The sequence below is a fragment of the Odocoileus virginianus genome, unplaced genomic scaffold (genome assembly GCF_023699985.2).
Source record: "Odocoileus virginianus isolate 20LAN1187 ecotype Illinois unplaced genomic scaffold, Ovbor_1.2 Unplaced_Contig_15, whole genome shotgun sequence".
Taxonomy (NCBI): Eukaryota; Metazoa; Chordata; class Mammalia; order Artiodactyla; family Cervidae; genus Odocoileus; species Odocoileus virginianus.
In genome coordinates, this window is record NW_027224332.1 from 35,810 (window position 1) to 62,449 (window position 26,640).

Sequence of the window (26,640 nt, forward strand, 5' to 3'; positions counted from 1 at the left end):
TACATAAAGAAATAAAGAATTACAAAGAAAAGAATGCATAAACATTAAAAAGTTTTCTTTTCCTCATTCATAATTGATTTAACAGCTAAAAGTTCAAAATAACAACAATGTATTTGATGGAGTAATGCTTATGAATACTTCATATATAAATATATATATATGCTTATATACAGGTGGAATGAATGACAGCATGCTACAAGGGATGGGAGGGAAGAATTAGAATTATGTTGTTACTATGAGATAGTTACTCTGACAGTGAAATGGTACAGGAACAACTAGGTGCAGGAAAAACACAGGACATGACCCTGTGTTTGTGTTTGTTTCCTTAATGAACAGTGACATTGAATGGACCCTGTCTCACTCCATATAAAAAATTTAACTCAAAATAGATGAAAATTTTAAATATGATACACAAATATATATTTAATGTCTAACTCAAAGAAACTCACAGAAAAAGAGAGCAGAATAGCAACTATCAGGAGTTGGGGTGGTGGTACCAGGAGAAATAGGGAGATAATTGGTCAAAGGATAAAAACCTCCAGGTGTGAGATGAATACGTTTGAGGGATCTAATGTACATTATGGTGGTTATAGCTAACAATACTGTATTATACACTTGAAAGTTGCTAACAGAGTAAAGTGTTAAATGTCCTCACCATAAAAAAAGGAAATAGTAATTATGTGAGTAGATAGAGGACTTAACCCAATGCTAGTGTGGTAACCCTGGTGGCTCAGACGGTAAAGCGTCTGCCTACAATGTGGGAGACCCAGGTTCAATCCCTGGGTTGGGAAGATCCCCTGAAGAAGGAAATGGCAACCCACTCCAGTGTCCTTGCCTAGGAAATCCCATGGATGGAGGAGCCTGGTGGGCTACAGTCCACGGGTCGCAAAGAGTCAGACACGACTGAGAAACTTCACTTAGTGTGGTAATCACTCTCTAATATGTATGTGTAACAAATTAACACAGTGCCCAGTGCTCTCTGACAACCTGGAGGGGTGGGATGGGGTGAGATGGGGTGGGAGGGAAGATGAAGAGGACAGAGACATATGTATATCTATGGCTGATTTATGTTTATGTAGGGGCAGAAACTAACACAATATTGTAATGCAATTATCCTCCAATTAAAATAAATTCTAAAAAAAACAGAAAAATACTTTACAAGAGTTAAATCTATAAAACACTTAGAAGAAAACATTGTAGTATAGCTTTAGAAACTCAGAAATGGCAACCAATTCTTAAATTTGACACCAAAGTAACAAATATACAATGTGTGTACATATGTATTTGTCTAATATATATCATATTTCAATAAAATTAAAATGTTTATGTATCAAAAGCATAATGAAAGACGTGAAATGACAACCAATATGTTGGAAAAACAGCTCAACAACAATGACAGGTGCCCAGTTTTAAAAAGGCAAAGGACTTGGATGATATTTCTCCAAACAAGAAAATACACTCAACGTCACTGTTCATTAAGGAAACACAAAATATAGTCACACCCAGATACAACTTCACATTACCTAAGCAAGCTTTAATAGTGTTAAAAATTAGAAAGTAAGTATTGGCAGTTATGTGGAAAGTAGTAATAATATACTCTATGTATAGAGTATATTGTATATTGCTGGCAGGAATATAAATGCTGCAGTCACTGTTGGAAAGTCTGGCTATTTCTCAAATGTTAGATATAAAATTATTAATATCATATGTCTTCTCAATTCCACTCCAAGGAAAATATCAAACAAAAAGGAAAATGTGCCCATGAAGAAATTTGTACACAAATATTAGTAGCAGTCTCTTTCAGAACACCCAAAGAAAAACAATACAAATGTTAACCAATCTGTGGATGCATAAAAAATTATAGTACACACATGCAATTGAAAACTGTTCAGCCATAAATGAAAAAAACAAAGTGATCATACATATTACAACTTAGAAAATACTCCAAAACACTATATATCAGAAACAAAAGGGGCAACACTATGATTCCTTTTATACAATGAATCCATAAAAGGCAAATCATAGACATAAATCAGATTAAGTTGACACATGATGGGGTGGAGGGAATGGACAGCAATCATTTAATACACATCATATGCTTCTGTACAGTGATGAGAAAGTTTTGAAACAAGAACTAGTGATCACACAACATTGTGAATGCACGAAATACAACCAAAATGTACACTATTAATTGTATGGCATGCAAAAGATATTAAGAAAGGGTTGCAAGATGCACAGAAGAACTATACAGAAAAGATCTTAATGACCCAGACAACCATGATGGTGCGATCACTCACCTCGAGCCAGACATCATGAACTCCAAAGTGAGGCAAGCCTTGGGAAGCATCACTACAAACAAAGCTAGTGGAGGTGATGGAATTTCAGCTGATCTATTTCATGTTTTAAAAGATGATGCTTTTACAGTGCTGCACTCAATATGCCAGCAAATTTGGGAAACTCAGCAGTGGCCACAGGACTGGAAAAGATCAGTTTTCATTCCAATCCCAAAGAAAGGCAATGCCAAAGAATGTTCAAACTACCACACAGTTGCACTCATCTCACACACTAGCAAAGTAATGCTCAAAATTCTCCAAGCTAGGCTTCAACAGTACATGAACCAAGAACTTCCAGATGTTCAAGCTGGATTTAGAAAAGGCAGAGGAACTAGAGAGCAAATTGCCAAAATCCATTGGATCACAGAAAAACCTCTACTTCTGCTTTACTGACTACGCCAAATCCTTTGACTGTGTGGATCACAGCAAACTGTGGAAAATTCTGAAAGAGATGGGAATACCAGACCACCTGACCTGCCTCTTGAGAAATCTGTATACAGGTCAAGAAGCAACAGTTAGAACCAGACATGGAACAACAGACTGGTTCCAAATTGGGAAAGGAGTACATCAAGGCTGTATATTGTCACCCTGCTTATTTAACTTATATGCAGAGTACATCACATGAAATGCCAGGCTGGATGAAGCACAAGCTGGAATCAAGACTGCCAGCAGAAATACCAATAACCTCAGATACACAGATGACACCAACCCTTATGGCAGAAAGCGAAGAGGAACTAAAGGGCCTCATGATGAAAGTGAAAGAGGAGAGTGAAAAAGTTGGCTTAAAATTCAACACTCAAAAAACAAAGATCATGGCATCCAGTCCCATCACTTCATGGCAGATAGATGGGGAAACAATGGAAACAGTGAGATACTTTATTTTCTTGGTTTCCAAAATCACTGCAGATGGTGACTGCAGCCATGAAATTAAAAGACGCTTGCTCGTTGGAAGAAAAGCTATGATCAACCTAGACAGCATATTAAAAAGCAGACATTACTTTGCCAGCAAAGGTCTATCTAGTCAAATCTATGGTTTTTCCAGGAGTCATGTATAGATGTGAGTTGGACCATAAGAAAACTGAGTGCTGAAGAAATGATGTTTTTGAATTGTAGTGCTGGAGAAGACTCTTAAGAGTCCCTTGGACTGCAAGGAGATCCAACCAGTCATCCTAAAGGAAATCAGTCCTGAATATTCATTGGAAGGACTGATGCTGAAGCTGAAGCTCCAATACTTTGGCCACTTGATGCAAAGAACTGACTCATTGGAAAAGACCCTGATGCTGGGAAAAATTGAAGGCAGGAGGAGAAGGGGACAACAGAGGATGAGATGGTTGAATGGCATCACCCATTCAATGGACATGAGTTTGAATAGGCTCTGGGAGTAGGTGATGGACAGGGAAGCCTGGTGTACTACAGTCCACAGGGACACAAAGAATCAGACATGCCTGAGCAACTGAACTGAATTTATGTGAATTTCACCTTAATTTTTCAAATAACATTAGTCCATAAATTGGTCGACAGATTTCACACAATCTCTATGAAAATCACCACTGATGTCTTTGCATAAATTGACATGTTTATCCTAAATTTAGGGGGCACAGAAAAGCCAAAACAATCTTATAAAATGACAAAAAATTAGAGGTCTCACACTACTCAACTTCAAAACTAATTATTAAACTAGTAATTAAGATGTCCAGATGATGTGCCATTGATGTAAAAACTGACATTTAGATTACTGAAACAGATGCCAGATTGCACAAATGCTCAAATTATGAGTCAGTTGATTTCTGACAAAGTTGCCAAGCTAATTCATGTGGGAAAAATGGTCTTTCCAACACGTAGTGCAGGGTTCAAGCTCAAAATCATATAATATTAATATAACTCCATATCTTTGCTAATCCATTTACTTTACACTCAATTAAGGCTTCGTCTGTCTACACACCTACTCCTTGCCATCACATGCCTATGTAAACAGCATCATACATACATCATTCATCCATATCATATTCCCTCCCTTGTCCTTTGATGCAAATATGTTGATCTATTTGCAGCTACCAGCCAAGCAGGAAGCCCAGTTAGAGCTAGTCATCCTTCTTTATTCCCTTTACACTGTGTGTGCTATGATCATGTTCATCATCATATGATACCATGATATTTTGTTACTTTTAACTAGTTGTTATCAGTTTCCAATTCACCTATGACACCATTCTGCTTCTCCTTGGGTAGATTATTAGCACCCAAAGAGCAAAATCAAGGTATTTCACTTATTTAATGACTAAATATTACATCTTCATAATGCTTAGCATAGATTCATGCACACAAGTACTTAAAATGCTTGTCAGCATTGCTTGCCAGACCACTGAAACATCCCTGGTAAATACAAAAGATTCAATGATCTATAAAATGCACAAGTAATCAAATAATTGAACTGTCTTTAACCTATTACCTGCTCCATCTTGATCAGGAAGCAATCAATAAAGTCTCGAGGATTGTTAATATCCAGGGATGCTTGGTGTTCCCTTGCTTTCTCCAAAACATAATTTTTTACATAAGCAGTATTTGTAATAAATTTTTTATAACTATAACTCCATGGGAAAAAATCAAGGAGCACAGGGAAAATATTGAGGAGCTGGAAGAGAAAATTATGGTTTATTAAATAAATAAACAGTTAAAACTTACATGCCAAGTCCTGGTTGGAAACTGTAGTATAAATATTAAAATAAATATGGTCTCTAAATGTTGAGGAGTATTTTTATTATACAAATACATAGTTTTCTATGCTGATAGAAGTATTTCAAGGAGAAAATTTTGGTAAGGGACCAAAAATAATAATCATTTCCTATACCTACATATCATGTTTCCAGTATGAAAACATCTTTACATCAATTCTGCCTGTTTTTTACATCAGTTCTTCTCTACAATCATGAAATAAGGGTTGGCACAAAAGACAATGACTCACATTTTGTAAATGACAACAGAGGTTAAGAGAGTTTGCACAGCCTGATATGGAGCACAGAACTGGTCCTGATGTTTCTACCTCTGTCTCATAGATTCAAACATAAAATAAGTATTTTATTAATAGGACTGAAAGGGTCCTAAGTGAAAAAAGTGAAAGTGAAGTCACTCAGTCGTGTCCAACTCTTTGCAACCCCATGGACTGTAGCCCACCAGGCTCCTCTGTCCATGGGATTTTCCAGGCAAGAGGACTGGAGTGGGTTGTCATTTCCTTCTCCAGAAAGGGTCCTAAAGACACCATGAAACTCAACATTTTTTTGGCTAAAGTAACTGAGCACCAGAGCACCTAAGTGACCTCTGTAAGGTCACACCACTGTCTTCTAGGCAGAAGGCAGAACATGTCAGCTCAGTATAGAGTACACCTGTGATGTTGGTTTGTGGTTCCTACCCAAAAAACATCCCATTTTTTGCCATCCCCAAAGCAATTACCTTGCCAGTTAGGATGCCAACTGAAGCATCAAACAGTCCTAACCTAGCCAGTGTCCCCTGGCAGCACTCTTTCACTCAAAGGAAATATTCTCCTGCTTCCTAAATGCAGATATTTCTGCCAACTAAGGTGGTTAAGTAGTAACTAGGTGGAGACTGAATGGCAAGACTTGTGAGTAATGGAAGCCTTTCCAGAAGGGCCTGGAATTCCTTCTATTGCTGTGGGCATGCTTTGAGGATGTTACCAAAGTAGTTTATGGAAACTGGGCTTTTAAAATTGGTAGAAAAACCACTGAACAGTGTCAACAGGACTGAATTGCAGGCATGTATTTTCCTGTCTCGGAAAAGGCAATGGCGCCCCACTCCAGTTCTCATGCCTGGAAAATCCCATGGATGGAGGAGACTGGTAGGCTGCGGTCCATGGGGTCACCAAGAGTTGGACACGACTGAGCAACTTCACTTTCACTTTTCTCTTTCACACATTGGAGAAGGAAATGGCAACCCGCTCCAGTGTTCTTGCCTGGAGAATCCCAGGGATGGGGAGCCTGGTGGGCTGCCGTCTATGGGGTCACACGGAGTCGGACACGACTGAAGTGACTGAGCAGCAGCAGCAGCAGCATCTTCCTGTCTAACATGAAAGGGCTCAGCCAGCAGCCCCAGACGAGCACTCCATGATGCTAAGCTCTGGGCAGGACTGTGCTCTTCACAATTTCACCTCAGAGCTTGGTGTATAGAGAGATCTGGACCTCATGGGAAAAAGAGAATAAATGATTCCTCGAGAAGAAAGGCCCTTGGCCTCACCTGCATCCACGGAGAGCCCAGAATCTTGATATTTTCATTTATTGTTTTCAATAGATTTAGAAAAGTCTGATCTTTATAATCAAAACGGTTCTGGAAAATAATGGAGCAGATCACATTGCAGGGAGCACAGCCCAGGATGAAAGTGGGATCACAGGGCAACCCTGAAGAATAACAAACATTTAAACACATCATTAAAACATACACATGAAACACTTAATCTTTGAATCAACATGTAGACTGTTAGAAACTTTAAATCAATATTTCTTGTACAAAATCCCTTAACAGCAAAATATTCAAAATCAAAAATTGACACATCACTTTTACCTTAATCTGAAAGACCATGTTAACCTATTTAAATAAGGTTTATCTATTCATTTATCTTTAAATTGTATTGATGTATAGTTTATTTACATTATTAATTTCTACTGCACAGAAAATTGTTTCAGTTATACACACATACATATATATATATATATATATATATATATATATATAGTTTTTCATATTTTTTTCCATTATGGCTTATCACAGGATATTGAATATAGTTCCCTGTTCAAGGCAATAGTATCCTGTAGTTTATCCATTATATTTATAATAGTTTACCTCTGCTAATCCAAACTTCCAATCCTTCCCTCCCCCACTGCTGGAAACTGCAAGTCTATTCTTTATGTCTGTGAGTCTGTGTTTTTCACAGATATACTCATTTGTGTCACATTTTAGATTCCACATACAACTGACATCATATATTTGTCTTTGTCATTCTGACTTACTTCATTCAGTATGATAATCTCTAAGTCCATCCATGTTGCTGCAAATGGTATTTAAATAATTTTTTTTTTTAATCAATCCAGGGACTTCCCTGGCCATCCAGTGGTTAAAACTCCATGCTTCCACTTTAAAGATGGGATTCTTTGTCAGGGAACTAAGATCTCACACACCACATGGCACAGCCAAAAAACTTAAAATAAATTCAATTCATCATATTCACTGCCTTTTCTTATATCTTTTTCACCTAAGGTATCTGTTAATTTGAAAGGTGAATGATGAAAATGCTGAAGAGACCATTTTCATATCATTTAATTACTAACATTATCAGTGCTGAGTATCATAAACACTGACATAGGAAAATGAGAACAGTTAGGGACCTCCAAATGTTTTTTATATAGTGAATATTTGAAAGAGAAAAGAAATATATAATGAATATTTGCAGAATCAGCAATGAAGAAGCTAAAGAGAGAGAGATTGTAGACTTCGTGTATGTGAAAAAGTAAATGTATAAAAGCAGGAAGAATCCACGCTATATGAGAAGAAAAACTAATATGAGTGAACAATTATTATGAACTGGATTTTTTGTCCAAAGTAAATATAAAATATAATTTTTATATCAAACATAAATCCCAGGGAAGTGAAACCAGAAAAGTTTAATTGGCAAATGGAGTTTCTTTTTTTTTTTTTTTTTTAGATATTTGAAATACAACTTTATTCTGATTCTAAACGAAAAGGAATGGGAATGACAGTAACAAACAAGATTCCACCTCTCAATATTGTCATGTGACTATAGCAGTCTTATATTTGAAACTCAAGGAGGAAACAACTGTGTTCCAAAACACCTAAATATGCAGGTCCAAAAAATGAAGGTTTTTTTTTTTTAAACTGCCACATTCACTCCAAAGCCCATCCATCTCCTTCAGCATCCAAAGATTAAGCACATGTTCTGCTTAGCTATATAATAAAGTGGCAAACACGCTGCACCACTGACATCACAGGACAGTTGCCTATAAAACTAGACTTCTGACGCTGGGCCCCAGCTTCACTTTCTCACAGGTCATCATCTTCATCCGGGAGAGCAGTTGTCTGAGCAACCTCTAAATCGTGCTCGTACTGTGCTGCCAAGGCTGGGTCCATGACCACCTCTGGCGGGGCAAGAGCAGGCATGGCGACAAACTCCAAGTTAGGGTCTCCAATCAATTTTCTAGCAAGCCAGAGGAAGGGCTTTTCAAAGTTGTAGTTACTTTTGGCAGAAATGTCATAGTACTGAAGATTCTTCTTTCGGTGGAAGACAATTGACTTTGCCTTAACCTTTCTGTCCTTAATATCCACTTTGTTGCCACACAACACAATTGGGATGTTCTCACACACTCGTACCAGATCTCTATGCCAGTTAGGCACATTCTTGTAAGTAACTCTTGATGTTACGTCAAACATTATAATGGCACACTGAGCTTGTATATAATAGCCATCTCTCAGTCCACCAAATTTCTCCTGACCAGCTGTATCCCATACATTGAACTTAATAGGTCCTCTGTTGGTATGGAACACAAGAGGATGGACCTCAACACCCAAGGTAGCTACATACTTCTTCTCAAATTCACCAGTCAGATGACGCTTCACGAATGTAGTTTTTCCAGTACCACCATCACCAACCAAAACAAGTTTGAACTGAACTTGGGGTTCTCCTTGGGCAGCCATCGCGATGTTACTTCCAGAAGCGTCTCCGCGCCCGTTTCCAAATGGAGTTTCTTTATGTGTCATTTCAAAGTTAAAAAAATTTTCCTTCCTTAAGAATTAAATGACCTTCATTTCCAATGATCATAAAAATTAATTAATTTAAGCAAAGCTGCATTATGTGGATCTCTGGGCTAGTCTTCTGTTTTCCCATCAACAGAATACTGAACTTTGATAAATTTAAATTTTTCATCATTTACATCAAGTTTATTATATTTCCAATGAAGAAATTATACTAGAGGAAAAGTTTTCTTTTTTAGTAGGAGATCTATAAAATAAAATTGGTGCAATCAAACAATCAAAGAAAATTCTGGCACTTCCCTTGTGGTCCAGTGGTTGAGAATCTGCTTTGTAATGCAAGGAACACAGGTTCGATCCCTAGTTGGGAAGCTAAGATCCCATAGGCCCCGGGGCAGCCCTTGTGCTTCAGCGAAAGATTTCACATGACACAGTGAAGATTCTGCGTGCCACACCTAAGGCCTGAAGAAGTCAAATAAATAAATCAACTTTTTTTTAAATTCACTATATAAAGAGAGATAAAATATTCACATATATAGATGTGATTAGGATTACTTGAGTCAAAGTACAGTAAGGAATGACATCAGAATGATGGTATAAGAGGAAGTCCCAGCCTTCATTCCCCCACAGAAACACCAGTTTAGCAATGATATGTGGATTAAAATTTCTTTATGAGACTTCCAGAAACTTTTAAGAAGTCACAATACCATAGGTCACTACGAAGCTGAAAACAGATAAAATAAAACTGATAAGAAGTGCAATATCACTTCACCTGCATCAACACCTCCCCCGCAAAAACTCAGTGCTGAGGCAAAAGAATGCCCCAGGTTGTTATTAATCCAGGAAAGAGACGGATGAAGCATGCATTCAATGCAGCAGTGGGCTGCTTGAGGAAGCGGTTTCTGCCCTGCCTCACTTGGAGTGCTGACAGAACTGGCAGTCTGGATGTCTGGAATCACTGAGAATAGAGGGTGAGAAAAGTGATTTGCTGTGACCAGCATGGCCTGACACAGTCTAAAGAAGGTGCAAAACTTGAGGCTCATCCTCTAATGGGGGGGAGGAGTGGAGTTTCATCCAGTGTCCTGGTTTTTTGGAGGGCAACTCAAAGGACTGGTAACTGTCTAACCTGATTCAAGGCATTGAAGGGAAGCCTACAGATTTTTGGATGCCACTGAGAAACGGAAGAGCTTGCCTCTGTTGAACCACAGAACTTTCAGTGTTCAGACAGATAACAAAGAGAGCAAGAGAGGACTAGCTCCTGAGAATGAGCTTGGCAAGCTTTCCTAGTTGTGAAATTCTACACATAAGCCCACAGTAGTTGCAGCCACCAAAAGAAACAGGTTTCAGAGGGCCCCAGAATCTCCATCCAAGATGCTTGCTAAGTGTTTTTGCTCTATATAAAGCTGGTCCCTAAAATCTGAAAGAGGTAGCTATTTTTTCAAATTAATGAATCTAAACATAAAGTCATGAAGCACCCAAAGAAGCAGGAAAAATGGCTTAAACAATGTACAAAATAAATCCCAGAAACTGATCCTAAAGAAATGGGGTAATATCACTTGTCTAAACAAAGTTTTTATCAGAAAGTGATGCAGGGACTTTCCTAGTGGCCCAGTAGTTAAGATGGTGTGCTTCCAATGCAAGATGACTGGTTCGATCCCTGGTCTGGGAACTAAGATCTCACATGACTCACAGCGAGGCCAAAAAAAAGTGATACAGAGGCTCCACAAACTCAAGGAAATGATGCAATGGACAAGTGAGAACATCAAGAAACAGAATACATTTCTTAAAAACAGCTGAAATCTGTCAAGTTGAAGAACACAATAAGTCACATAAAATTTTTGCCCAAAGGTGGGTCATTTGCTATTACTCAAAAGAACAAAAGGAAAAAAATATTTAAAAGAGTGAAGAAAACACAAGGGACTTATGGGACATCAACAAGGGGGTCCATATACACATTATTGGAAAAGAGAAAGCTTATTTGAAGAAATAATGGCAAAAACTTCCTACATCTGAGTGAAAAACTGACACAGATTCCAGAAGACCAATACATTCTAACTTGGATGAAGAAAAGAAACTCACACTGAGATACATTATACTCAAATTCCAAAAATCAGAAACAAGGAGAGAATTTTGATAGCAACAAGACAAGTGATATGTCAGATACAGTAGAACCATCATAATACTAACAACTGATTTTTAAGCAAAAATATTGCAGGCTAGAAAGCAATGGGATGATACACTAAAAACGTGGAAAGAAAAAGGTACCAACCAAGAATATTCTACTGACAAGACAATTTTTCAAAAATAAAGGACAAATAATCACTTTCTCAAATAAACAAAAGTTGAAGGAGTTAATCCACACTAGACATGTCTTAGGGCTTCCCTGGTGCCTCAGGGGTAAAGAACTGGCCTGCCAATGCATGAGATAGATGCAGGTTCCATCCCTGGGTTGGGAAGATTCCCCTGGAGAAGGAAATGGTGACCCACTCCAGTATTCTTGCCTGGGAAATCCCATGGACAGAGGAGCCTGGTGGGCTACAGTCCATGGGGTCTCAAAAGAGCTGGACATGACTTAGCAACTAAATAACAACAAAGACATGTCTTAAAATAAATGCTAGAAGAGGTTCATAAAGTTCAAATAACAGAACACTGAGCAGCAACAGAAAATCACATGAAAGTATTAAGTTAATCATCATATTTTGCGCTGGTCTCAGCCTATCAATAACCAAAGGTATAGACGAACTAGACCTTGTGATTCTTTTTATGACTGCAAGAAGTCCTTCAGCAAAAACCCATCAGGAAATTTTGAAACATAAAACTTTATTACCAACAAGACCTGGATATTGCCAACACACCTGGGAACACACTGTGAGGTTGTGAGTGGAGAGAGACAGAGAGTGACAACTCACACAGTGGCCCAGAGTTCTGCTCTCACTGGGGTAAAATTTGGGGCACAGGGCTCATTATGGGTGAATTTAGGACATAGAAAGTGGAAATACAAAGCACTGAAAGATAAAAAAAAAAAAAAAAATAGCCAAAATGCTTGTAATTGAAATCATCCAAGAACAAAGGAGGCTCAGTGGGAAGAGTTCTTTAGTCTCCTGGCTGGCTTGTGTTTATTTCAGATAACCACCTTTGAAACGGATGCTGTTCGGAAACAGATGCCTTGGTGATCACAGCATCAGGTATTTGCATTACAAAAAAGAAAAATATCCAGAACTGTGTGAATTTAAACTACACATTAGAAAATGAAAATCAAAAGCAAGAAGTAGCACCTCACATTTGTTAGGATGGCCATTATCAAAAGAGAAAAAAAGAAAAGGTGAAAGGAGGGAGGGAAGGAGAGAGAGACAGGAAAAAATAACAAGTGTTGATGACGGAGTTGAAAAATTGAACCCTTATATACACTTGATAAAATGTCAAATGATTTACTATGAAAAGCAGTATGGCCATTCCTCAAAGAATAAGAAGAAAATTACCATGTTACCCAGCAGTCCCACTTTTGAGTTTTCATGCAAAATAGCTGAATCAGGATCTCAAAGATGTGATGATTACTCTTTCCCCCTTTTGACTTGCCTTTTTCTCCCCCAGATCACCTCTATTTCCTCCCTCCACCTTCTCTTCTAAATCCAATTCTGTGAATCTCTGTGGGTGTTCTGGGCCACAGAGAACACTTAGGGAACAGAATACTGCATAGATTTGTCTCTCTCCTCTTCAGTCCCCCTTTTTCTCCTCCTGGTCATCTCTATCTCCTTCCTCCCTCTCCTCTTCATGTAATTCTGTGAGCCTCTCTGGGTGTCCCTCACAGTGAAGAATCTTTTCACCATTAACGTAGAAGTTTTATTATCAGTGCAGTATAGTTGGAGAAGCCTTGAGGCTACTGGAAGAATGAGACTGAAAGCCAGAGGCAGGAGATTTAAGCCCAAAATCTGAGAACACAAGAGAACTCCTGGCTACACAGAACACTAAGTAATAAGAGATCATCCAAAAGCCTACATACCTACACTGAAACCAACAACCACCCAAGAGCCAATAAGTTCCATAGCAAGACATACCATGCAAATTCTCCAGCAACGCAGGAACATAGCCCTGAGCGTCAACATACAGGCTGCCCAAACTCAGACCAAACACACAGACCCATCTCAAAACTCACTACTGGACACTCCATTGCATCCCAGAGAGAAGAAATCCAGTTCCAAGCACCAGAACACCGACGCAAGCTTCCCTAACCAAGAAACCTTGACAAGCCAATCATCCAACCCCACCCACTGGGAGAAACCTCCACAATAAAAAGGAACCACAGACCACCAGAATACAGAAAGGCCACTCCAAACACAGCAATCTCAACAAGATGAAAAGGCAGAGAAATACACAACAGGTAAAGGAACATGAAAGATGCCCACCAAGCCAAACAAAGAGGAGGAGATAGGGAATCTACCTGGAAAAGAATTTAGAATAATGATAATAAAAATGATCCAAAATCTTGAAAACAAAATGGAGTTACAGATAAAAGCCTGGAGACAAGGATTGAGAAGACATAAGAAATGTTTAACAAGGACATAGAAGAAATAAAAAAGAGTCAATTAAAAATGAATAATGCAATAAATGAGATCAAAAACACTCTGGAGGGAACCAACAGTATAATAACAGAGACGGAAGATAGTATAAGTGAGGTAGAAGATAAAATGGTGGAAATAAATGAAGGAGAGAAGAAAAAAGAAAAAAGAATCAAAAGAAATGAGGACAATCTCAGGAACCTCTGGGACAATGTGAAATGCCCCAACATTCGAATCATAGGAGTCCCAGAAGAAGAAGACAAAAAGGAAGGCCATGAGAAAATACTCAAAGAGATAATAGCTGAAAACTTCCCTAAAATGGGGAAGGAAATAGATACATAGGTCCAAGAAACCCAGGGAGTCCCAAACAGGATAAACCTAAGGCGAAACACCCCAAGACACATAGTAATCAAATTAACAAAAATCAAACACAAAGAACAAATATTAAAAGCAGCAAGGGAGAAACAAAAAATAACAGACAAAGGGATTCCCATAAGGATAACAGCTTATCTATCAATAGAATCTTTTCAGGCCAGAAGGGAATGGCAGGACATACTTAGAGTAATGAAAGAGAATAACCTACAACCCAGATTACTGTACCTAGCAAGGATCTCATTCAGATATGAAGGAGAATTGAAAAGCTTTACAGACAAACAAAAGCTGAGAGAATTCAGCACCACCAAACCAGCTCTTCAACAAGTGTTAAGGATCTTCTCTAGATAGGAAACACAGAAAGGTTGTATAAACACGAACCCAAAACAACAAAGTAAATGACAACGGGACCATATCTATCAATAATTATCTTAAATGTAAATGGGTTGAATGCCCCAACCAAAAGACAAAGACTGGCTGAATGGATACAAAAACAAGACCCCTATATATGCTGTCTACAAGAGACCCACCTCAAAACAAGGGACACATACAGACTGAAAGTGAAGGACTGGAAAAAAAATACTTCATGCAAATGGAGACCTAAAGAAAGCAGGTGTCGCAATACTCATATCAGATAAAATACACCTTAAAATAAAGGCTGTGAAAAGAGACAAAGAAGGACACTACATAATGATCAAACGATCAATCCAAGAAGAAGATATAGCAGTTATAAATATATACGCACCCAACATAGGAGCACTGCAATATGTAAGGCAAATGCTAATGAGTATGAAAGGGGAAATTAACAATAACACAATAATAGTGGGAGACTTTAATACCCCACTCACACCTATGGATAGATCAACTAAACAGAAAATTAACAAGGAAACACAAACTTTAAATGACACAATGGACCAGCTAGACCTAATTGATATCTATAGGATATTTCACCCCAAAACAATCAATTTCACCTTTTCTCAAGTGCACATGGAACCTTCTCCAGAATAGATCACATCCTGGGCCATAAATCTAGCCTTGGTAAATTCAAAAAAACTGAAATCATTCCAGTCATCTTTTCTGACCACAGTGCAGTAAGATTAGATCTCAATTGCAGGAAAAAAACTATTAAAAATTCAAACATATGGAGGCTAAATAACACGCTTCTGAATAACCAACAAATCATAGAAGAAATCAAAAAAGAAATCAAAATATGCATAGAAACAAATGAAAATGAAAACACAACAACCCAAAACCTATGGGACACTGTAAAAGCAGTGCTAAGGGGAAGGTTCATAGCATTACAGGCTTACCTCAAGAAACAAGAAAAAAGTCAAATAAATAACCTAGCTCTACACCTAAAGCAACTAGAGAAGGAAGAAATGAAGAACCCCAGGGTTAGTCGAAGGAAAGAAATCTTAAAAATTCGGGCGGAAATAAATGCAAAAGAAACTAAAGAGACCATAGCAAAAATCAATAAAGCTAAAAGCTGGTTTTTTGAAAAGATAAACAAAATTGACAAACCATTAGCAAGACTCATTAAGAAACAAAGGGAGAAGAACCAAATCAACAAAATTAGAAATGAAAATGGAGAGATCACAACAGACAACACTGAAATTCAAAGGATCATAAGAGACTACTACCAGCAGCTCTATGCCAATAAAATGGACAACTTGGAAGAAATGGACAAATTCCTAGAAAAGTATAACTTTCCAAAACTGAACCAGGAAGAAATAGAAGATCTTAACAGACCCATCACAAGCAAGGAAATCGAAACTGTAATCAGAAATCTTCCAGCAAACAAAAGCACAGGACCAGATGGCTTCAAGCCTAATTCTACCAAAAATTTAGAGAACAGCTAACACCTATCTTACTCAAACTCTTCCAGAAAATTGCAGAAGAAGGTAAACTTCCAAACTCATTCGATAAGGCCACATCACCCTAATTCCAAACCCAGACAAACATGCCACAAAAAAAGAAAACTACAGGCCAATATCACTGATGAACATAGATGCAAAAATCCTTAACAAAATTCTAACAAACAGAATCAAACAACATATTAAAAAGATCATACATCATGACCAAGTGGGTTTTATCCCAGGAATGCAAGGATTCTTTAATATCTGCAAATCAATCAATGTAATACACCACATTAACAAACTTGAAGATAAAAACCATATGATCATCTCAACAGATGCAGAAAAAGCTTTTGACAAAATTGAACATCCATTTATGATTAAAACTCTCCAGAGAGGGTGTGGAGAAAAGGGAACCCTCTTACACTGTTGGTGGGAATGCAAATTAGTACAGCCACTATGGAAAACAGTGTGGAGATTCCTTAAAAAGCTGGAAATAGAACTGCCATATGACCCAGCAATACCACTTCTAGGCATACACACTGAGGAAACCAGATCTGAAAGAGACACATGCACCCCAATGTTCATCGCAGCACTGTTTATAATAGCCAGGACATGGAAGCAACCTAGATGCCCATCAGCAGATGAATGGATGAGGAAGCTGTGGTACATATACACCATGAAATATTACTCAGCCATTAAAAGAATTCATTTGAATCAGTTCTAATGAGATGGATGAAACTGGAGCCGATTATACAGAGCGAAGTAAGCCAGAAAGATAAAGACCATTACAGTATACTAACACATATATATGGAATTTAGAAAGATGGTAACGATAACCCTATATGCAAAAAAAGAAAAAGAGACTCAGATGTATAGAACAGACTTGTGGACTCTGTGGGAGAAGGCGAGGGTGCGATGTTTTAAGAGAACAGCATCGAAACATGTATATCTATGGTGAAACAGATCACCAGCCCAGGTTGGATGCATGAGACAAGTGCTCGGGCCTGGTGCACTGGGAAGACCCAGAGGGATGGGGTGGAGAGGGGGGTGGGAGGGGGAACTGGGATGGGGAATACATGTAAATCCATGGCTAATTCATTTCAATGTATGACAAAAACCACTGCAATGTTGTAAAGTAATTAGCCTCCAACTAATAAAAATAAATGGAAAAAAAAAAAATTAAAAAAAAAAAACTCTCCAGAAAGCAGGAATAGAAGGAACATACCTCAACATAATAAAAGCTATATATGATAAACCCATAGCAGACATTATCCTCAATAGTGAAAAATTGAAAGCATTTCCCCTGAAACCAGGAACAAGACAAGGGTGCCCACTCTCACCACTACTATTCAACATAGTTTTGGAAGTTTTGGCCATGACAATCAGAGCAGAAAAAGAAATAAAAGGAGTCCAGATAGAAAAAGAAGAAGTGAAATTCTCACTGTTTGCAGATGACATGATCCTTTACATAGAAAACCCTAAAGACTATACCAGAAAATTACTAGAGCTAATCAATGAATATAGTAAAGTTGCAGGATATAAAATTAACACACAGAAATCCCTTGCATTCCTATACACTAACAATGAGAAAACAGAAACAGAAATTAAGGAAACAATACCATTCACCATTGCAACAAAAAGAATAAAATACTTAGGAGTATATCTACCTAAAGAAACAAAAGACCTATACATGGAAAACTATAAAACACTGATGAAAGACATCAAAGAGGACACAAACAGATGGAGAAATATACCGTGTTCATGGATTGAAAGAATCAATACAGTGAAAATGAGTATACTAACCAAAGCAATCTACAGATTCAATGCAATCCCTATCAAGCTACCAATGGTATTTTTCAGAGAACTAGAACAAATAATTTCACAATTTATATGGAAATACAAAAAAACCTCAAATAGCCAAAGCAATCCTGAGAAAGAAGAATGAAACTGGAGGAATCAACCTGCCTGACTTCAGGCTCTACAACAAAGCCATAGTCATCAAGACAGTATGGTACTGGCACAAAGACAGAAACATAGATCAATGGAACAGAATAGAAAACCCAGATAAATCCACGTACCTATGGACACCTTATCTTCGACAAAGGAGGCAAGGATATACAATGGAAAAAAAGAAAACCTCTTTAACAAGTGGTGCTGGGAAAACTGGTCAACCACTTGTAAAAGAATGAAACTAGAACACTTTCTAACATCATACACAAAAATAAACTCAAAATGGATTAAAGATCTAAATGTAAGAACAGAAACTATAAAACTCCTAGAGGAGAACATAGGCAAAACGCTCTCCAACATAAATCACAGCAAGATACTCTATGACCCACCTCCCAGAATATTGGAAATAAAAGAAAAATAAACAAATGGGACCTAATGAAACTTAAAAGCTTTTGCACAACAAAGAAAGTATAAGCAAGATGAAAAGACAGCCTTCAGAATGGGAGAAAATAATAGCAAATGAAGAAACAGACAAAGGATTAATCTCAAAAATATGCAAGCAACTCCTGCAGCTCAATTCCAGAAAAATAAATGACCCAATCAAAAAATGGGCCAAAGATCTAAACAGATATTCCTCCAAAGAAGACATACAGATGGTTAACAAACTCATGAAAAGATGCTCAACATCACTCATTATTATCAGAGAAATGCAAATCAAAACCACATTGAGATACCATCCATTACATGACAGTCAGAATGGCTGCTATCCAAAAGTCTACGAGCAATAAATGCTGGAGAGGGCGTAGAGAAAAGGGAACCCTCTTACACTGTTGGTGGGAATGCAAATTAGTACAGCCACTATGGAGAACAGTGTGGAGATTTCTTTAAAAACTGGAAATAGAACTGCCATATGACCTAGCAATCCCACTCCTAGGCATACACACCAAGGAAACCAGATCTGAAAGAGACACATGTACCCCAATGTTCATTGCAGCACTGTTTATAATAGCCAGGACATGGAGGCAACCTAGATCCCATCAGCAGATGAATGGATAAGAAAGCTGTGGTACATATGCACCATGGAATATTACTCAGCTGTTAAAAAGAATTCATTTGAATCAGTTCTAATTAGATAGATGAAACTGGAGCCCATTATACAGAGTGAAGTAAGCCAGAAAGATAAAGAACATTACAGCATACTAACACATATATATGGAATTTAGAAAGATGGTAATGATAACCCTATATGTAAAACAGAAAAAGAGACACAGATGTACAGAACAGACTTTTGGACTCTGTGGGAGAAGGCGAGGATGGGATGTTTCAAAAGAACAGCATCGAAACATGTATATTATCTAAGGTGAAACAGATCACCAGCCCCGGTTGGATGCATGAGACAAGTGCTCGGGCCTGGTGCACTGAGAAGACCCAGAGGAATCAGGTGGAGAAGGAGGTGGCAGGGGGGATTGGGATGGGGAATACATGTAACTCCATGGCTGATTCATGTCAATGTATGACAAAACCCACTTAAACATTGTAAAGTAATTAGCCTCCAACTAATAAAAATAAATGAAAAAGAAAAAAAGAAATCCACAAAAAAAAAAAAGGAAAGAAAGCTCTGGTACACATACACTATGGAATATTACTCAGCCATTAAAAGAATTCATTTGAATCAGTTCTAATGAGATGGATGAAACTGGAGCCCATTATACAGAGTGAAGTAAGCCAGAAAGATAAAGACCAATACAGTATACTAATGCATATATATGGAATTTTAAAAGATGGTAACAATAAACCTATATGCAAAACAGTAAAAGAGACACAGATGTACAGAACAGACTTTTATACTCTGTGGGAGAAGGTGAGGGTGGGATGTTCTGAGAGAATAGCGTTGAAAGAAGTATACTATCAAGGGTGAAACAGATCACCAGCCCAGGTTGGATGCATGAGACAAGTGCTCAGGGCTGGTGCACTGGGAAGACCCAGAGAGATGGGATGGAGAGGGAGGTGGGAGGGGGGATCGGGATGGGGAGCACATGTAAATCCATGGCTGATTCATGTCAATGTATGGCAAAAACCACTACAATATTGTAAAGTAATTAGCCTCCAACTAATAAAATTAAATGGAAAAAAAAAGAAATGTGGGGGGAGATTGGCAAAGATGGCAGAGCAGGAAGATCCTGAGCTCACCTCCTCTCATGGGCACCCCAAAACTACAACAATATACAGAAGAACCAGCAATGAAAAAAGCCAGAACCCACCAGAAAAGATCTTAAACAACTAAAGATATAAAGAAACCACAAGGAGATGAGTAGGAGGTGTGAAGTGAAGTACCACACCCCCACATAAGCGACACACAAAGGCAAGAAAAATTACAATTGCAGAGATTGTCCTCAAGAACTGAGTTGTCTGGGCCCCACAATGGGCTCCCCAGCCTGATGGTCCTACAACAGGAAGATGAACCCCCAGAATGTTTGGCTTTGAAGGCCAGTGGGGCTTACGTTCAGCTGCCCCAGGGGGCTAAGGAGATAGAAACTTCACTCATGAAGAGGACATACAAAATCTCACATGCTGTGTACCCAGAATAGAAGCATTCATTTGAAAGAAGTCTGGGTCAGACCCACCTGCTGATCTCAAAGAGCCTCCCAGAGAGGCAGGAGGCACCTGAGGCTCACCCTGGGGCCATAAATAGTGGTAGGAGCCATTTTGGGGAACTTGTTCTGCCACATAGACACTGGCGCTGGCAAATGCCATTTTGGAATATTCCCTCTGGCTTAGCATCACGACCCAGCCCCCTCCTACCTCCCAAGAGCCTGTAGGCACCAGTACTTGCCCAAGGCCAAGCAGCTAACTGAATGGGGACATAGCCCTACCCACCAGCAGAGAGGCTGCCTTGAGATTCTCTGACTTCACAACACCCCTGTACACAGCCCTGTCCACCAGAGGACCAGGACTCAGCTCTAAGCAGCATTGCACAGGCACTAGACCCAGGAATCCCAGGGCCCTACAATCAGAGAACAAAGGACTCAGCTCAAAACACCACTGGCAGACACCAGTGGCAGAATCCCCAGCCTCACCCACCAGCAAGCCTGCTCTCATCAGACAAGCCTCACCATTAGGATGTGGATAAGAAATCCGGGACAATTTGACAGCCCCACAGCATGCAGACCCAGTCCACATACCAGTAGGTTAATGGTGGCTTAGCTTGGTAAAGAACCTGCCTGCCAATGCAGGAGATGCAAGAGACACAGGTTTGATCCCTGGGTCAGGAAGACAACCTGCAGAAGAAAATGGCAAACCGCTTCAGTATTCTTGCTTAGAAAATTCCATGGATGGAGGAGCCTGGAGGGCTACAGTCTATGGGACTGCAAAGAGTTGGACACAACTGAGCACACATGCATGCAACAGCACCAGCTAGGCCTGGCCCTGCCAACCCATAGGCCTGCCCTAGTTTTGTGACCAGCCTCTTGCACCATGAGTGGACACCAGTCACAGGACTACCACAGGCCTATAGTCTGTGGACCAGCCCAGTCGTCATCAGACCAGCACCAACCTGAGACCTGCTAGACTTCAGACCCGCCCACCATTTAGCCTAGCCTAGACTCAGCACCAGCCTCACCCACTGGTGGACAGACACCAGCCCCAGAATAACAGGAGCCCTGCAGATTGTGGACCCAACCCACCCAATTCTAAAAGGCAAGCCCCTGTTGCCCCAGCCTCAAAAACCAGCAGGCCAACACAAGCTTCTGAATACCCCAGAACCCACAGTCTGTTGTGTCAGGAACCAGTCTCACCAACCAATGGTCCCATACCAATTCTGGAATCCTTGGGCCCCTAGGCAAATCCCAGGACCTGACTCTGCTCTCCTGGGCCAGCATGTGACACAGCACCTGGCTTCACCTTCCAGTGGTCAGGCACCAATCCTTGGATCTCATGAACCCTGACTCCACCCACCAGTGAACCAACACTACCTCTGGAATGCCCCAGGGTTCTACAATCAGCAGCTTCTAGGAATAGCATGGCCAACCAGCAACTGGCAGCCTCTGTACAAGGCAGGAACAGTCAACCAATCTGACCGAGGTCAACCAAGACTACCATGTTGCCTACAGTACTCAGCCCACAACAGAAAGACAAGCAGCCCACATGGGGGAAAATCCTGAGGAATATAGCTCTAATGATGAGTGGGCAGTGTGTTGTTGGGACACATTGGACATCTCCTACAAAACATCATTTCTCCAAGGTCAGGAATTATAACCAACCTACCAGATACACAGAAATGAAAACAGCAAGTTAGGGACAAAAAATGGGGCAACAGAAGAACATGTTCCAAACTGAAGTGGAGATATATAATCTACTCAAGAAAGAGTTCAGGGTAATGATCAATAAGATGATCAGAGATTCTCTGGTGATCCAGTGGTTATGAACTTGTGCTTCCACTGTAGAAGGCATGGGTTTGATTCCTGGTCAGGGAACTAAGATCACACATGCCACATGACTCACCTAGAAAAAAAAGAAAAAAGATGATCAAAGAACTTTAGAGAAGAATGGATACACTAAGCAAGAAGTTAGTAGTTTTTTACAAAGAATTGAAAAATATAAAGGACAACCAAACAGAGATGAAGAATATAATAACTGACATGAAAAATACGCTAGAAGGAATCAAGAATAGACTAAATGAAATGGAGGAATGGATCACTGTGGTGGAAGACAGAGTAGCAGAAATCACTGATAAGGAACAGAAAAAAGCATGAAAAGAAATGAGGGCACTTTAAGAGACTCTGACAATCACATTATAGGGGTTCCAGGAGAAGAAGAGAATGATAAAGCGGCAGAGAACATATCCACGATGCATTGTAATTAAAATGTCAAACAATTAAAGAGAGATTCAAAGCAGCAAGGGAGAATTAACAAGTTACATGTAAGGAAATTCCCATTACACAATCAGCTGACTTTTCAACAGAAATTCTGCAGGCCAGAAGAAACTGGCATGACACACTTAAAAATTTTTAAGTGATTGAAAGCAAAAATCAACAACCAAGAATGCTCTACTCAGAAGGTTCTCAATCAGATTCGATAAAGACATCAAATTTTACAGACAAGCAAAAGCTAAAAGACTTCAGCATCACCAAATCAGCTTTACAAGAAATAGTAAAAAGACTTCTCTAAGAGAAAAGAAAAAGCCACAACTAGAAATGGGAAAATTACAATGGAGAAAGCTCAGTGGTAAAGGCAAATACACAGTGAAGTTATTTTTTTTAAGTGCTGCATTTATACAATTGAGAGCGGCATTAAGACATACCTAAACAATTAAAATCCCTAAATGTCATTACTATTTTGCCAGAATTGTAGCCTTGGGCCCTGAAGTGACTCTCAGACACGTCTGTGAGGCTGTATGTATAAAAACTATCCAGTTAAATGAACATAAATGTCACTGTTTCATGACTCATAAGGGTCATTCTCACCCTGTCCAGTTAACAAGTATTCCCTGGTAAAAAGCTCTGGAATAGATAACCCACTTTAATGCTACAGGAAAGACATTGTTTTCTTTTTTAGGAAAAGACTCAAAACTATCCTTTGTGATTTCTGAATTGAACACAAACCTCAGGAAAGAGTATTATTAAAACACATTTATACCCACACTGTGTGTACCATCATGGGACAATCATGACACACATGGCAATCACAGATATACAAAAGCTCCCCTGGCTGTCTGTGCTTCACACCCTCCCCCCGTCCATCTGTAAGACTGACAACCACCACCCATAGGAAAGATGTGGCTGCCCCAAAATGTTGCTAAGGGCATCACCGAGAGAGAGAAGGCTGCTAAAGTCAGAGTTACAGAGCACAGCATCACCCACCATTGGTTTTTCTCAACTCCTCCACCAGACAGCGAGCTTCCTCTTGAACCCGGTCCTCAATGCTCCTCTTCCCCATCCCGAAATTCCGCAGGGTCATGAGAGAGAAGCGCCGGGTCTCCTTCCATAAGTTCCCGTTGCTGAATACGACTCCTGATGGGAGGAGAAACAGAACTAGGAGGGAAGTCCTAAGGAAGGAGGAGTGAACTGACACTTGGGAGACCGAGACGAGCAAGCTCTGCTGGGGGGCTCTTGAAATTCCTGTTTTTCACCTGACCACCCCTACCCATTATCAAAGCTGAACATGTGCAAATACACACCTACCATATCCCTTAGTAATTCTTTCAATCACTGGGAAACTGCCTCTTCTAGAAAACTCCTCTCCCAAATCAATCAGAGCTTCCTTCACCGCTTCATATCCATGCAAGACTACTGTGGGCTTCATTCCAAAATACACAGTGAACACAGGGCCGTAGACTTTTGAGAGCTGGGAATGGAAATGCATGTAATAGCAAAAGAAGTCAATACTTGATAATATATTGTTCCTGATACAGAATGTGTTATCATCCTACTATTATGTTTTTATTCTGCCACATAGCCTAAAATACTTCTCAATTCAATTCTTAAGTATGACGGTGATTGTTACAGTTTCCACTTATGGATGACCTGACATCCTGGATAATGGTCCAAATAACTGGTACACAGATTAAATTAATCCTCAAATCAACACTTTCAGCAGCTTTACTTGCCCCACTATAAATAAGGAGACTGAGGTCGGGGAATTCTGGTGCATTTCCAGCATCCCAGGGCTAATATACATAGGAATCCAATTTGAAGATCTTCATAATCACCCTCTGATCCTTGAGAGGAATGTAGCAGTCCTCAAAGCCCAGCTTTAAACCATCAGCCAGCCAAGTGTTTCAGAATCACTCACACAGCAGTCCTTAAAATTCTGATTCTATAGCCCTATGATGAATACTAGAAATTTATCATTTCAAAAAATAAATTCTGATAATTCCCACCCTCGTTTGAGATCCACTGGTAAGACTAATACAGAAAGAGAGGCAACATCGTAGAGGCAGTGCTTGGAGAGACAGCATCTCATGGAAGAACAACATCTTGCACCCTGCAGCATTCACAGGATACAGACAACAGCTTCCTGCAGATTCCTGAGTGATGACTTCTTTCTTTCAATCACTCATGCTTGTCCTCATCCCAGGTCAATTCCTCTACATCAGGCACAATGCCCTTTTGCAAAAAAAGTTATATTTTCCTGACTCTCTGAACAAAACACGCAGCTTATGTAGTATAAGACTTCTGGAATCACAAAACGCAGTTTACCTTCGGCCCCAAATCATAGCAAATGGCTGTGAAACAAAGGAGGGAGGCAACACTCCCAGCTTTAAATACTTTATTATTTTCATTTTACCATACAAAGAGCTAAGTGTTTCTCTACTCACAAAACACATTCCTTTTTCCTCTATTTATGACAATGACATACCTGAAAGGGCAAGAAAAGTGTCAAAATTTACAGGAAGTAATTTGCTTCACATTTACATATTTTGACAGTGTGCGCATGGAAATATATGTGTTAGCTTCATAATTAGGCTTAACTTACTTACCATTTGCAAGACCCTGGAGAAGCATAAAATCTACTTACACTGGTTAAAGATTTGCTGATGTTCTTAACATCTAACTGTAGGATGTTTCCAAGAATCGGGAGAGGAGTGGGGCCCGGTGGGAGCTTCCCATTCCCAGAGCTCTGTTTCCAGAGTGAGAGGAGAAGCAGACAGGAGAGACAGAGCACCAGGGCCACAGCCAGATCCATTGACGCCTTCTCTTCTTACTCAGACGACTGTGAGCCTGAAAGCTTTTATAACAATCCCTGTCAATTCAACTTGGGCCTCTACAATATAAACAGACCAATCAATTACATCCACTTTGCACTCTATTATGAGTAGACTTTGCCCCAATAATAAAAATAAATTGTGCTTTAATCTTATTTTCTCTGTGTCCAATGATCACTCTGGAAATTCCAGTCTAGCTGGTTTAGTTGTACTGGGATTGGGCCCATAAGTGCATGCCAAGTCAGTTCACTCATATCTGACTCTTTGTGACCTATGAACTGTAAGTCACCAGGCTCCTCTGTTTAGGGAATTCTCCAGGCAAGAATACTGGAGTGGGTTGCCAGGCCCTCCTCCAGGGGATCTTCCCAACCCAGGGATCAAACCCATGTCTCTTATGTCTCCTGCATTGGCAGTGGGTTCTTTACCACTAGCACCACCTGGGAAGCCCTGGGATTGGGTCCAGTTGTGGCTAATTTAAAAAAAAAAAAAAAAAAGGCTCCTAACTGTGGATTCAAATCAATGACCAGTTGGAGATATCTCATACCGAGGACAATCAGTTTATCTTCAGTTCAGTTCAGTTCAGTTGCTCAGTCATGTCTGACTCTTCAGCCCCATAGACTGCAGCATGCCAGGCTTTCCTATCCATTACCAGCTCCTGGAGCTTGCTCAAACTCAAGTCCATCAAGTCAGTGATGCCATCCAACTATCTCATCCTCTGTCATCCCCTTCTCCTCCTGCCTTCAATCTTTCCCAGCATCAGGGTCTTTTCCAATGAATCAGTTCTTCACATCAAGTGGCCAAAGTATTGGAGTTTCAGCTTCAGCCTCACTTTTTCCAGTGAATATTCAGGACTGATTTCCTTTAGGATGAACTGGGTTGATCTCCTGGCAGTCCAAGAAACTCTCAAGAGTCTTCTCCAATACCACAGTTCAAAGGCATCAATCCTTCAGCACTCAGCTTTCTTTACTCACATCCATACATGACTACTGGAAAAACCATAGCTTTGAATAGATGGACCTTTGTTGGCAAAGTAATGTCTCTTCTTGTGCCTTTTTAATTTTATTTTTTTATGTTTATCTTGTAATACTATATCCAGCACCAGAATA

At 39.5% G+C, this 26,640-nt stretch overlaps 2 protein-coding genes across 4 annotated transcripts in view; both read right to left on the reverse strand.

Annotated features, from left to right (window-relative positions):
- Positions 1-25,926, reverse strand: part of LOC110152877 (cytochrome P450 2C19-like) — a 53,533-nt gene extending 27,607 nt beyond the window's left edge. Inside the window, exons 1-5 of one of the 3 annotated variants that reach the window (XR_011486470.1) lie at positions 25,348-25,924; positions 24,012-24,174; positions 23,691-23,840; positions 6,576-6,736; positions 4,780-4,962 (exon numbers count right to left, since the gene is read on the reverse strand). Coding sequence is in view for 2 of the 3 variants with exons in the window: in XM_070464101.1 (XP_070320202.1) it covers positions 4,780-4,962; positions 6,576-6,736; positions 23,691-23,840; positions 24,012-24,174; positions 25,348-25,515 (825 nt within the window). In the remaining variant the exon portion in view is untranslated. Of the gene's footprint in view, positions 1-4,779; positions 4,963-6,575; positions 6,737-23,690; positions 23,841-24,007; positions 24,175-25,347 lie in introns of those variants that run through there. The other 2 variants (XM_070464101.1, XM_070464102.1) reach the window with 2 other exon arrangements.
- On the reverse strand, positions 8,014-9,093 carry LOC110152874 (GTP-binding nuclear protein Ran). Its single transcript, XM_070464105.1, has one exon. The coding sequence runs from the start codon at positions 9,042-9,044 to the stop codon at positions 8,394-8,396; it is 651 nt and encodes a 216-aa protein (XP_070320206.1). The 5' UTR covers positions 9,045-9,093; the 3' UTR covers positions 8,014-8,393.
- Positions 25,927-26,640: the final 714 nt, after the last annotated feature.

Coding starts and splice junctions, on each gene's coding strand:
- LOC110152874 (XM_070464105.1), bottom strand. CDS start 9,044: ATGGCTGCCCAAGGAGAACCCCAAGTTCAGTTCAAACTTGTTTTGGTT.